This window comes from Anabrus simplex, chromosome 3, assembly GCF_040414725.1.
Source record: "Anabrus simplex isolate iqAnaSimp1 chromosome 3, ASM4041472v1, whole genome shotgun sequence".
NCBI classification, from domain to species: Eukaryota; Metazoa; Arthropoda; class Insecta; order Orthoptera; family Tettigoniidae; genus Anabrus; species Anabrus simplex.
Genome location: NC_090267.1, coordinates 346,016,126 through 346,028,469, shown reverse-complemented (window position 1 = coordinate 346,028,469; position 12,344 = coordinate 346,016,126). Strand labels below are relative to the sequence as shown.

Below are 12,344 nucleotides of genomic sequence, written 5' to 3'. Positions count from 1 at the left end.
ATCATGAAATTAACGATGTCTTTGAATATGTCCTTCATGCATATCTATGAAAACGACATGATGGCCTGCTAGACTGGAGATGGGGTTGGCGACTGACGGAAATCCAGCCAACTCCTCCCGAGAATACAAGTCCAGCTGCCGCGACGTGAAGATGACACTGCCGCAGTCCAGAGATGATCGTCCCCGTGGGAGGATGAGCAACAACTATCCCAGCCCAAAAACACACGCAGAATGCGATTTACCAATTACATTCAAAATTGTGTTTATATTATTTTATATTGAGTTGTTGATTACGTTGTTTATATGGAATAGGTCGTTATATCTTTGAGAAGTGTCTTAAATATGTAGTTTCAACGCAAGTGTGTTGATAGTGATGTTTAAATGAAGGTCTTCCGAAATATTTAAACATATCCAAGTGTAAGGAAAGTTGTGTACATCAATGAAATGTTATGCTAACAATATTTAAGTTTTTTCTCAAAGAGCTATGCCATAGATAGTGTGTTCCGATGTATATGAAGTGCAATATTGGTGCATATCAAGTTACAGGATATTGAGGTCATAAATAACATCAACTTATTGCCAAACTTAAGTCAATATAGGTTAAATATGTGAATATTTTAATAATTGAAGAGCATATTGCTAGGAATATGGTAGTTGTTGATCCATAAAACATTAATTTTATCGAGTTGTGAAGTTATGTGAGTTGAGCATTACACTGAATAGATTAAATAATATCTGCCTATGTGGCGATATAGAGATATGATGAAAATATGAGGTAAGGAAGGAGTGTGAGAATAATCAATAATATACATATTCTCGAATATACCAGTTGAGAGATTATGATAAATATGACTACGTATGAGCAAACCTATAATATGAGTCGATGGCAATTTGATTATGGACTTACAGGTTAATAATAGATTATGGTCAACAAAAATAATTTCAAGTAACCTATAATTAAGACTTTGATGGCAACTTCCAAGAGAATTTCATATTTTATTTAAGGTTTAAACTGATTTAAGCTGAAATAGCAGATTATCGATGTCAGATGTGATCTCAGTGTCTTCAAACTGTTAACTTATCACTATTAATGAATTAGGAAGTTTCATCTATTGTATTCCTTGACAACTTGCAACCATATGATTGAATTTTTGAAGCGATATGACCTGAATACAACCTGTTAGCAAACTTGTTGAAACTATCTTGGAAAATTTTTCCTATTTCTTACAAAATATTTTGAGTATATCTAGTCATGATTAATAATATATTATAATAGGTAGCCACTGAAAGCTACAGGGGTGAAACAGTTCTTATTCTGCATATGTTTAATAAAAAAATTTAGTCACAAAGAAAAACAAAAGAAATATTCTCTTTTAAAGAAACATTCTTGGTATATCAGAATTTGATACTCTGACAGAAATTGGTACTTCGTTAGAATTTTGTAATTCTTAAGAATTTTATTCCCAAAGAATTTTGTTATCCCAAAGAATTTTATTTTATTTTATTTTATTGTATCATTTCTATAATTTCAAGCTAGTTAACTGAACTGATTATTTCCTTAATGTCAACATAAAGAATTCTACAAATTTTATTTTTCAATAAGCAGAAGAGATGAGTGTTGTAATTTATGCGAGGTCAGGATAATTTTCGTTTAGTAATTTCAATCCGTATAGACTACTTGGATAAGAATTATTTTTAAATACGAAAGACAAGACCTTGGAAGATGATAGAATATTTGATGATTGCGAACTAAAAGCCAAGATAAAGACAATGATTTCAAAACAAATCTTTCGATGAAATATCAATTGGTAAATAGTAAAATATTGGAAATGGCTTTAACTTTTCTAGATATACTATATTATTCTGAATAAATATTAGTAATTAAGAATTTAATTCATTATTATTATTTATAGATTATAGGATTGATTTAATGTAATTTCCCATTTAATAAGGAGTAAATGAATTTACAGTTGATTGTTATGATACAATGATCCAATAGATTTATATATATTGTGAATGAAGGACATGAAAAATAATTCTCAGTCAAATTTACGTTAAAAAAATCTGGTATAACATAATTCCCGAGATGTTCTCCGACGTTAGCTGCGGATTTTCTTAAATGCCAGCGTAGGTTGAGTGGCAGAACAAAATTAGGATACCCAATAGCCACGAATGGTGCAATACATAATAAGTTAACCAAATATATCATAAATATATCCTCATTTCAGCAATCATTTGCTTGGTTAAGCCTGTGAATGTTTTGGCACCAAATTAACTATATATTTTTACCTCATGGCACTAGGCGGCAATCCTATGAATTTCGGTCTGGCACTCAATGTGTTACAAAACAATTTTAGCGGATGGCTCATTAAACTGATGGTACGGTAGTCCCCACATTCTTGGGCTCAGCCATGACAAAACGAAGCGAAAAATTAGAATATGGCCGATGAGGTACTTTTACAGAATTCCAGATATTGCAGCATCAAACAGTTTTGTGCTTTACAAATACAATGTAAACAAGGATTCGTACCCAAATGATGCACTCTGTACCTTCTGGAAGAGACTTGCATTTGTCTTGTGTAAACCTGTGATGGAGAAAAGAAAGGAAAACCAGCCTCTTCCGACGGAGCTTCGCAGCACAATCATTTAGTTGACGGGAAAAGAACAAGAAAGCAGGGAAAATGCAAGAAAATCTACAGCAACAGAAAGCCAATTCCCGAAGGAAAGATTATGTGAATTCTGAGATTCTTCAAAGGACAGAGAAGGGAACGAGTTCTGTATGGACTGCCATTGGTACTTCTGTGGAGAGCATAGAGTAGTACTGTGCCGTTCTTGTGCTGATGATTCTAGTGATGTGGAAAGTGAAATGTGTTAGGTGTGTTTTGCAACGTGTTATTGGCTGGCATTTTTGCAGCTACTTTTTGGCCACTGTGTCTTTTCTTATAAATAACAGTTTTTAGTTTGAAAAGAAGGAAATCTAGACTACATTCTACCTGTTCAAATGCTAAAACTACAATTTCATATTTTATTTGGATGTATTTTTATTAATTTTGTATATAGTACTTTCAAGATTTTTGTATGCATTGTAATCTACTTTTTAGACAATCTCTTTTCACTTTACAGTTGTTTTGAAACAGACCATTTTTAAATTAAATAGTAGCTATTTTTGCAATTATAAATGAACTGTAAATATGTAGCTCAGTGGACATGGAAAGGCTAATACTTCTCTTTTTATAGTACAATAATATAATCAAACAGTCTTAAGGATCCTACAAATAAAATACTTATAAAATTGGACACGTTATCATGCTTTGCCTTCTTTCTAGAGCTTCAAAATGACAAAATTTAAGAAGGGTCGGGTGCAACCCGACCTTACTATTTACATTCTGGTCGTTCACCTCACCGATAGAGGGTTAATTCAACTTTGAGTTACACTGAACTACAAACAACATTTTCAAGTTCTGGAAAGTGAAGGATCTGCAATTATCTGCTAATAAGTTACTATACCTCGAAAAGCTGTATTCTACATTAGCTGATATGTGGAGCATACCAAGTGGGGAAGATTGTTGGCTGTCAAATCTTCCTCAGCCCCATCAACAGAGTAGTGTTGGCCCCAGAGTATACCTGAGACTTGACACAAAGTTTTATATAAGGTGTATGTTTTAGTTCAGCACTTTTTTCAGTTTAAATGCAATTTCACCACGAGTGTTGTTAATATCAGACTCCAGCTGTTTAATGGGATAAATGCAAACAAACCATTGCCTCACCTTTCTTTTCCATTTAAGTAAACTCGTGTCCTCGTCCAGAGGTGATGCAGCTCTTTTCAAGCACACCCTCAATGGAGGTGTGCTGCATGTACCATTTCAAACACATACCAGCCCTCCTGCCATTCTTAAATTTCTACCAGTACTGGGAAACAAACCCAGGCCTCCGAGGACAGCAGCAAATAGTGCTGCTGCACAGAGGTCAGAATCACCATCTTTAACATAAAACCTGCGTTGGCCAACAGCTCTACAGAAAGCATGAACAGGAAGGAGGCAAGTCATTTCTGAACCGTTCATCGTGACTGACCCTTCCTCCACCAATAGGTCCATTGATAAATATGCCGACTCAAACCATACTATCCCCACTGTTTTTTCCATTCTGCCCTGACTATTGTATGTTCTCTTGATTGTACTGGGCAAAAGGTTCATGCCATATGTACAGACACTCAGATGATCTGCTTTCACCTGTGAACAGAACTTTGCTCCAGTTTACATGCGTCCTAATGCCATCCTCTAAACACCAGTGTAACCGAGCCTGTTCGTGTGTTTTAAAAGATTCAAATTTCATAGATTTGTGAGCAGAGTGTCATGCCCTAATTAATCATTTTAGTACAGCCTGTTGCGATAGATGTGGCTTAGTAACAAAACGGTAGACTACTCAAAGCAGAATTTGTATGATTACACTGATCAAGTAAAAAAAATACTGGACGTCTGCTGCAGATGTGCAACATGGATGAGCACACCCACCACGTATAGAGAAAATTTCAGTTGTTTGATACCTTCATCACAGCCTTGTTATGAAGCTGTGACATATTCAGATTTGATTCTTACATAGGTAGTGGTAAGCCCTTCTTGTTTACTAATGATTCAGCCACATTTAAACTACTTCAATTGCTTTGTCTCATGTTCGCAATGACTGCACCGTATTTCCACGGAGAGCACAATAAGCACATAAACAAGTTTCATGTAAGGAATAGAAAAAGGTATATCATCTTCACAAGGATGAAGAATGACCGTGATATGGGGCCATACTTGCAAGCTGGTAGGAATTATTTTTACACACCAATATACAAAGGCCCGCCTGATGACCATGATCGTTAAGATGTTGAAGTGTAAACGGTCTAACACTGTGGTTAGCCCATTTAAGTCCAGTTGGTCAAAAACATTTCACCGTCAGTTGTTGGCAGCACGGAGGGGAAGTGGTGGTATACAATTTCTAATCACTACATTGCGTGCCAAAAGCCTGGATTAAATTCCTAATGCTACTTGCTTTACGTCCCACTAACTACATTTATATGGTGTTTGGAAAGGCCAAGGTGCCAGAATTTTGTCCAGAAGGAGTCTTTTTACGTGCCAGTAAATCAACCAACATGAGGCTGATGTATATGAGCACCTTCAAATATCACCAGACCGAGCCAGGATCGAACCTGCGAAGTTGGGATCAGAAGGCCAGCACCTCAACTGTCTGAGCCACTCAGCCTGGCTGGATTAAATTCCAAACCTCTGTGCAGTGCTCATTCGGAATGAGAGCATATGACGCTGTTGCCGGTGGCGCATCCGTCGCATGGAGACATTGAGCCTTGGTCACACCCCTTGGTGCTATTCAACAGTAGGAGGCTGTGACGGTATCTGGTTTCACCCTCTCCCTTCTTACTATCATATATCACGCCACTAATTTCATTCAGCGCAGTGCTCATATGAAGTGAGAGCACATCATGTTGTTGATGGTGATTCATCTGTCGGATGGGGACGTAAAGCCTTGAGCATACCCCATGGTGGTATTCAGCAGGAGTAGGCTATGTGGCAGCATCGCGTTTCCTCCCCTCCCTTTCTACTATCGTATACCACGCCACTCATTTAATCTCATTAACTCCTCTGATGATGATGATGATGATGTCAGGAAGGGCATATGGTCATAAAAACTGGCCATGACAGATTCATCTCACCTCATAACCGACACCGTAGAGAAACGGGACAAGGCTGTACAAACAATTTACAGGTATACCCCGTTATCTGAGATTTTTTATTTCTAAGTCTAGTGCTGCCATCTGTTAACAGTATGTGGAATCTGTAATGCCTTAAGGTGGGTGGACATGCGCGCCGAACTCTGTAACGTACACGACATCGTACACAAAGGTTAAACGGGCCAAGCACATCTTCCGTCGTGTTTGTCGAGGCGTGAATCCTCAGTTCCGGTCAGTAGAGCTGTGAAATTGCATTTGACATGTTTCATATTTAAAATGTGCCTGTCGCAGGAAAGAAGCATATACGAAAGTTTTGGATTATTATGAGGAAGGTTCGTATCCAATCTTATACGAGTCACGTGTCCATTACCATTTTTCTTGGATACGAACGTAGATCCCCCACGGAAATTTTACTTTAGGCATTGTTTTTCATTTCAGAACAACATACGCGGCAAGCTTTCTGCCATCACCTGTTACAGCAAGCATTGTAATACATAGTTCCTTTTTACTTCCGGTAGCGCGTACGATAAGATAACACTCAATATCCCTTTGTTATCGATTTTCCGACTTTGTAGCATACAGAAACTGATTGGCATCTGACCTGTGGTTTCTATTTGGGAGAGCAAATATTGCTTCACATTACAAAGCGATGTAGATCAATTACTTGGTTGAAATCATTCTGCATTTTTTGGCATAATGTTGTTCTTTCTCAAAGAGAAAGTACATTTCTTTTCATAACCTTTATGAAGCCTCGGGTAACTTTCGAAGACACATTCCATGTGCAGCAGCTACTTCTAGTCATCTAAAATACAGCATTTCGTAAGAAATGGTACATCCAACGTTGGGTAACAAAATCGTACATTTAAGAAGATCCTCCCTCTTTCGGAAACTTACTATTTTTCAGTCCACGAAATCTTTTGCAAGACTCGTTGGTCGCTTTTAGTGTACTTCTCTGTTACCACGGTAACCGCAGTAGTGCATGCTGCATTTGGACACTGAATAATTGCGGCCCACTGCCCTACTCCTGTATGTTTCGGTGTAAATGATCACCGTGAGTTTGTATAATGCACTATTACTCGAATAGCTGCTCACTGTGGACTAACAAAAAATTTGAGATCACAGAATACTCATGTGTCGTACCCGAAACACTAGTCAAATACGTTTGTACCATACTGGAATACAGCGTCACTAGTCACTTCTGCGCCACTTCCCTCGCTGAACTAGTGCAGTGGTACTTCATATCGGTTGATAACAGCATGTTTCCTGGCATTTGGAATGCTCGGTTTTGCAATAGGTAATAAATGTAAGAAATTCATTTCACTTCCACCTATTCAATACAATTAAAAATGTTGACGTTTGAGTTAAAACATTATTAAAATGAGAGTTGAGACATGTTTAGCCCTTTCCTATGGGGCATCATTAGCCGTATCAATACGTCAAATCCTACCAGGTACCTCGTTGAAAACTGTTCTAAAATCTGCTGCGAAATTGAATATATTTAAAAACTTACAGATGATATTGTTACCTATGTACTATATTTCTTACATTTATTATAAGATACTTTCAATACGGATCTGCAATGAATTTCATTACTTGTAATTCGCAATAGGTACCGGTAGGCAGCTGCCTGTGTAGTTGACATCTTTATTTCAAAACACATCCGGAGCTGCTTGATGGTTGTTCGAAGAAGTGGGTGCGTCAAATACGTGAACATATCTTTTTCTCTACTGTGGACCCAAAAATATTGGGATGCGTAAATTAAGCAAGGGCGTTCATTAAACGAGAAAATACTGTAAATACATTTCTCAATTGATCATATAACCTACACTAAGCAAAGCTAAACAAACTTCTATAATGTCTAAGCTTACATCCAATGCTTACATGACCTTTACAAGACATAGCTTAACCCTTAGGGGTCCAATGTCGGACTGAATCTGACATCGTTAATTTTCAGTTCTGGTCCTATGTCGGACCTAGTCCAACAACTTTTAAGTTATATATTTCAAATACTGGAGCAAAAATGGCACAGAGTTTTAAGTAGTATACAGCCTTGGCATTTCTCTGTTGCCAACTGCAATTCATTCCTTTAAGCTGCATTAAACGCTAAATTTGGTGCCATAATTCAAGTACGTTACTCTAAAGTGACAGGTAATGCCTTAGTTGAACTCAGCCTTAGAATGTGCTACAAACAAAGATTTGTTTGTGAAACCAGCCCAGTCTGCTAAACTCAAGTTTACTACTCTAAAGGCCAGTGATCTCAATCGTAAAAACTTTGAGGCCACGGCACAGATTTTGTCCTAAACAAGTGATTTTCAACAATGATAAAGAAACTGATATTCAAAACTTCTGAGCTTGACAAACATTCCACATCATGAGATAAGGAGGGGCTATGAGTCAAGAAAATGATTGAATCTCAGTTTTTTAAAAATAAGAAGTGTGATGCAGTACGTGCTTTGACTGCTGTTCAATATGAACATGAAAATTTTGCCAAGAGTTCTTTAGAAATATTGTGGACTCCAACAATGTGGACAGTGAGCATGTTTTGTCACACCACAGTACAGGAGGTGTAACTTGAAGGAGTTCAGGCAGAGTAATACCTTCAATTTTCCGTAGGCCTAAAATGCACAAGTCAAGAAACATTTGGCGTCAACGCAGTCATATAGTCTGTAAGCGTTCTGAAAAACTAGATGCTAAATAGGAGGTACATTTCTAATTTAAAGGAAAATAGATGCTAAATTTTCAGATCACTACCTATTGTTCATTTCCTTCAGTCATTCCTCTGTTAAAAAATGGAAGTGGAGTAGGAAGCAAGGGAAAGAAATATGGATTCAATGGATTCATTACAAATGTAACCTCGAATCTGAAGTGCTGTGCAACAAATACCACACTAATTAACCATTACATAATTATTGTATGTCAAGAATAAATGTTGTTCCACCAACTAGTAACTAATGTTTTCATGAGTATAAATTAGACAAAAAACTATCAATTTTCTTACCTCAGTCTTTGATGAGACCTCCAAAGCATCTGTAAAGAAAGAGTGAACTTTAAGAAATTTAATTACCATACACAGAAACACATTTCTGGCTTGGCGACATTCCAAACCATAAAAACCAACATAACAGACCAAACTAAAATTCCACTTCTTTTTTTTTTGATTATGCCCATGAAATATTTTCACTAAATGCAGGAGAAAATCCAGGAATAGTAAATATACTACTGCAGAACTTGGTTAGCATTATTTCCCTTGGCACGTTTTCCTGGTTAAAATCCAGTATATCAAATTCCTTGAGCCCTAGGAATTGCTGTATTGAACTAATACTGCACTTAAAAGAAACTGGTTCCACAACTATCTTTCTATTTCAAATGTTCACAAATATTAATTGCCGAGTTTACAAATTTAAAACTTTTAAAACAGAAATTGAAATGCAACATTGGAAATGGTATGTTGGCCATCTGGTGGCGAATGAACGTACCATTTCCAATTCTATTATAATGTCTAAATTTAAAGAGACATTGTTTAAGAAACAAACCTTTCCCGTGGACAGTCGAGATTTTCTTCTAATGACGCAGAGCACAGTTCTCTGCCAAACGTAAAGAATTTCACCTTATCTTCTTGACACGGCATAAGCCCAAAACATGTTATAATTCTCATGTTCAGGTCCGTATTGAAATGTACAATGAAGTCAAATAAATATTAAAGTTTATTTATTCCACCTGTTCAATACATAAAAAAGATAATGAATTAAGTAAAATTATAGGGACATGTTTCGCCCTTTAATTATGGGCATCTTCAGCCTTAATCTCAAACTGAAAGTTGATTAATCAGGTACCTGATTGTAATTAACTTACATATGAATGTGAAGGAAATGTTGGAAATGTGCGAAATGGTTGACGATAGTTACACATCAAGTGGGGTTTATAATAAATGTGAAGTGATAAAACTGTAGTTCTCTAGAAGCATGAGAGAAGAAGAGTGCTTGAAGGTAAGCTGCTGTGTTAAATGTTAGCAGGAAGGAACGGCTGTAGTCTCTTGTGTAGAGTCGTACGGGAAGTTAGGACTAAAGTCTGTAACAATAGGAGATTTACGTGTTAAAGAATGAATTTGAATGAAAGGCGAGTTTAAAGAGAAATCGAAGTGTGTAAAACCACTTACTTCTTTATTAACGTTGAAATTGGTTGACGTAAAGAAGATTCGGAGAGGAAACGTTGTGTGTAATTTCTTTTATTTTCAATTGTAATGAAACACTCTCCCTCACTCTTACGTACTCTGAAAGGACTAAACTTACCTTTATATTTTTAAAAAATTTCTTTGCTTCACCCAACTATTAATGCTACAATTTGATTTTTTATAGCATCAACCCTTTACAGAACACCTTTTGGCAAAATTAACTGAATCCTTATTGAACTTTATAATTTTGGATGTTTACTGTCACACTTTCCCTCGCTCACGCATCGTAATTCAAGAGGAAGGCTAATTTTTCTCCTCACAAAAGACAGACTATAGACTGATTCTAACGTATATTGGAATTCCACTTGATACTGACGATATCGTTTCTCTTTACATTGTTCTAAGAATTTAACTCATTTCCCATTAACCGCCACGGCCAATAACATATAAACTTAGCACAACGCTTTGACCCTCTCCACCATTAATCTCACATCATCTATAACACTAGTAACTTAAATATCAGTCATTTCAACGCTACCATAGCAATGGTATGGTAGGCCTACCTTCCACCTTACTGATTTACAGAAACTTCTCCATCGGTAGAAGATTTCCGTTTATTAAAAGGAGCAGCAGTGGCAGATTTTGCCTGTCCGAGAAAACCCCGCAAAGTTTTGTTGAAGGCAGTTGAACTGTAGCCTTGATTTTACTGTGAACAACCTATCCAAGTTTTCTTTACCAGTAGATGACTGTGTTCATGTTTTAGTCACCTAACTAAATATCTTCTCACATTCAGCATTACTGTGAGGGATTGTTAAAATACCAAGAATAACATGAACTAATCTATCAGTGAAGTACGTTCGAACTGATGAGAAAAATTCCTCCTCCTTGCCATGCTTCAGATGCTTTATGGATTGGGAAGTGCAACTATCAATGACTAGGTCACAATCATTCTTCTGATTTCCCCTGCTGCTGTAATTGACTTCGAAAAGACAGGAGGACTTAACCACTGAAGGATGTACAAATTTTGATATCAAATTCCTTAATGAGTCCAGCATCAGATCTTGCAGTAAATGGATGTGAGGCACACTTAACTGCAAAATTAAATTTGGTTTATCAAATGTAGTAATAAAATTTGATTAAAAAACAAAGGCTTATTTAAATTTGATGACAGGAACACAAAAATCCTTTCTTCACGGGACAGACTGCACTTAATGAAGGAATCCTGTTTAGTTGTTTTAGGTGAAGAAGTACATGGGACTTGTGAATCATTGGTTCTTTTCCTTGAAGGGGCAGCACATTCTACAGATGTTTGTTTCATCTTTGGAATATGGTAAGTTTCGAGACTTCTAAGCCTTACCAGACTTCACTTCATAATTGAGCAGACTGGACAAAGGCTGCCATTGTTCCAACAACCCAGATAAACATTTGCCCACAGAAAGCCACCAGGTGCATACATGCTTTAAAATTTTCCTTGTCTCGACACTGATAGGTCTTATGGCGACAATGGGACAGGAAAGGGCTGGGAGTGGGAAGGAAGTAGCCGTTGACTTAGTTAAGGTACAGCCGTAACATTTATCGGGTGTGAAAATGGGAAACCACGGGAAACCATCCTCAGGGCTGCTGCCTGTGAGGTTTGAACCACTATCTCTGGAATGCAAGCTAACAGCAGCGAGCCTCTAACAGCATGACACCAACTGACTCGGTCCGATTCCTTAGCTTTATACATATGACGGCTTCCCCATTATCACACATTAAACTAAATAACACTCCTGAAAACAATTTACAACACTGCCACTACAACTTCAAACAATACAAGAGTACTAAGGTATATATTATGACTTATTGTCTCAAAACCTGACTATTGCTACATGGCTAAAAATTACACATCTCTATTCCCTCACAGGAAGTATGTGAGCGAGACGATCGGACTCCCACACACATGAATCACTCACGCACTTAAATGCCATTACTTAGCAAATGCACAGATTAATATATTGCATCATGCGCCCGCGCGATTATACGAAGCGCAATGCTATTTATCTACATATATAAAACAACATGCTCTGACCGACTGATTCACAATCGCCAAGCCAAAACTACTGAATATAAAGAAATGAAATTTTGAGGATAGATTTGTATTACATTGTGGGTGCATAAAAGGAAGGATTTTTGAATATTCCATCGCTAAGGGGGTGAATTTTTAAAATCAGTATATCTATATCTTAAAAACCTAACAGTTTTAATAATAATGTTATTTGCTTTACGTCCCACTTACTACTTTAACATAGTTTTTGGAGACGCCGAGGTGCCGGAATTTTGTCCCGCAGGAGTTCTTTTAAGTGCCAGTAAATCTACCGACACGAGGCTGATGTATTTGAACACCTTCAAATACCACCAGCCTGAGCCAGGATCGAACCTGCCAAGCTGGGGTCAGAAGGCCAGCGC

At 37.1% G+C, this 12,344-nt stretch overlaps 1 protein-coding gene across 1 annotated transcript in view; it reads right to left on the bottom strand.

Annotated features, from left to right (window-relative positions):
• LOC136866805 (kinesin-like protein KIF20A) overlaps positions 1-12,344 on the bottom strand; it is a 430,278-nt gene that overhangs the window by 289,168 nt on the left and 128,766 nt on the right. The window contains exon 12 of the mRNA XM_068226714.1: positions 8,727-8,755. Within this exon, the coding sequence (XP_068082815.1) occupies positions 8,727-8,755 (29 nt within the window). The remainder of the gene's footprint in view (positions 1-8,726; positions 8,756-12,344) is intronic.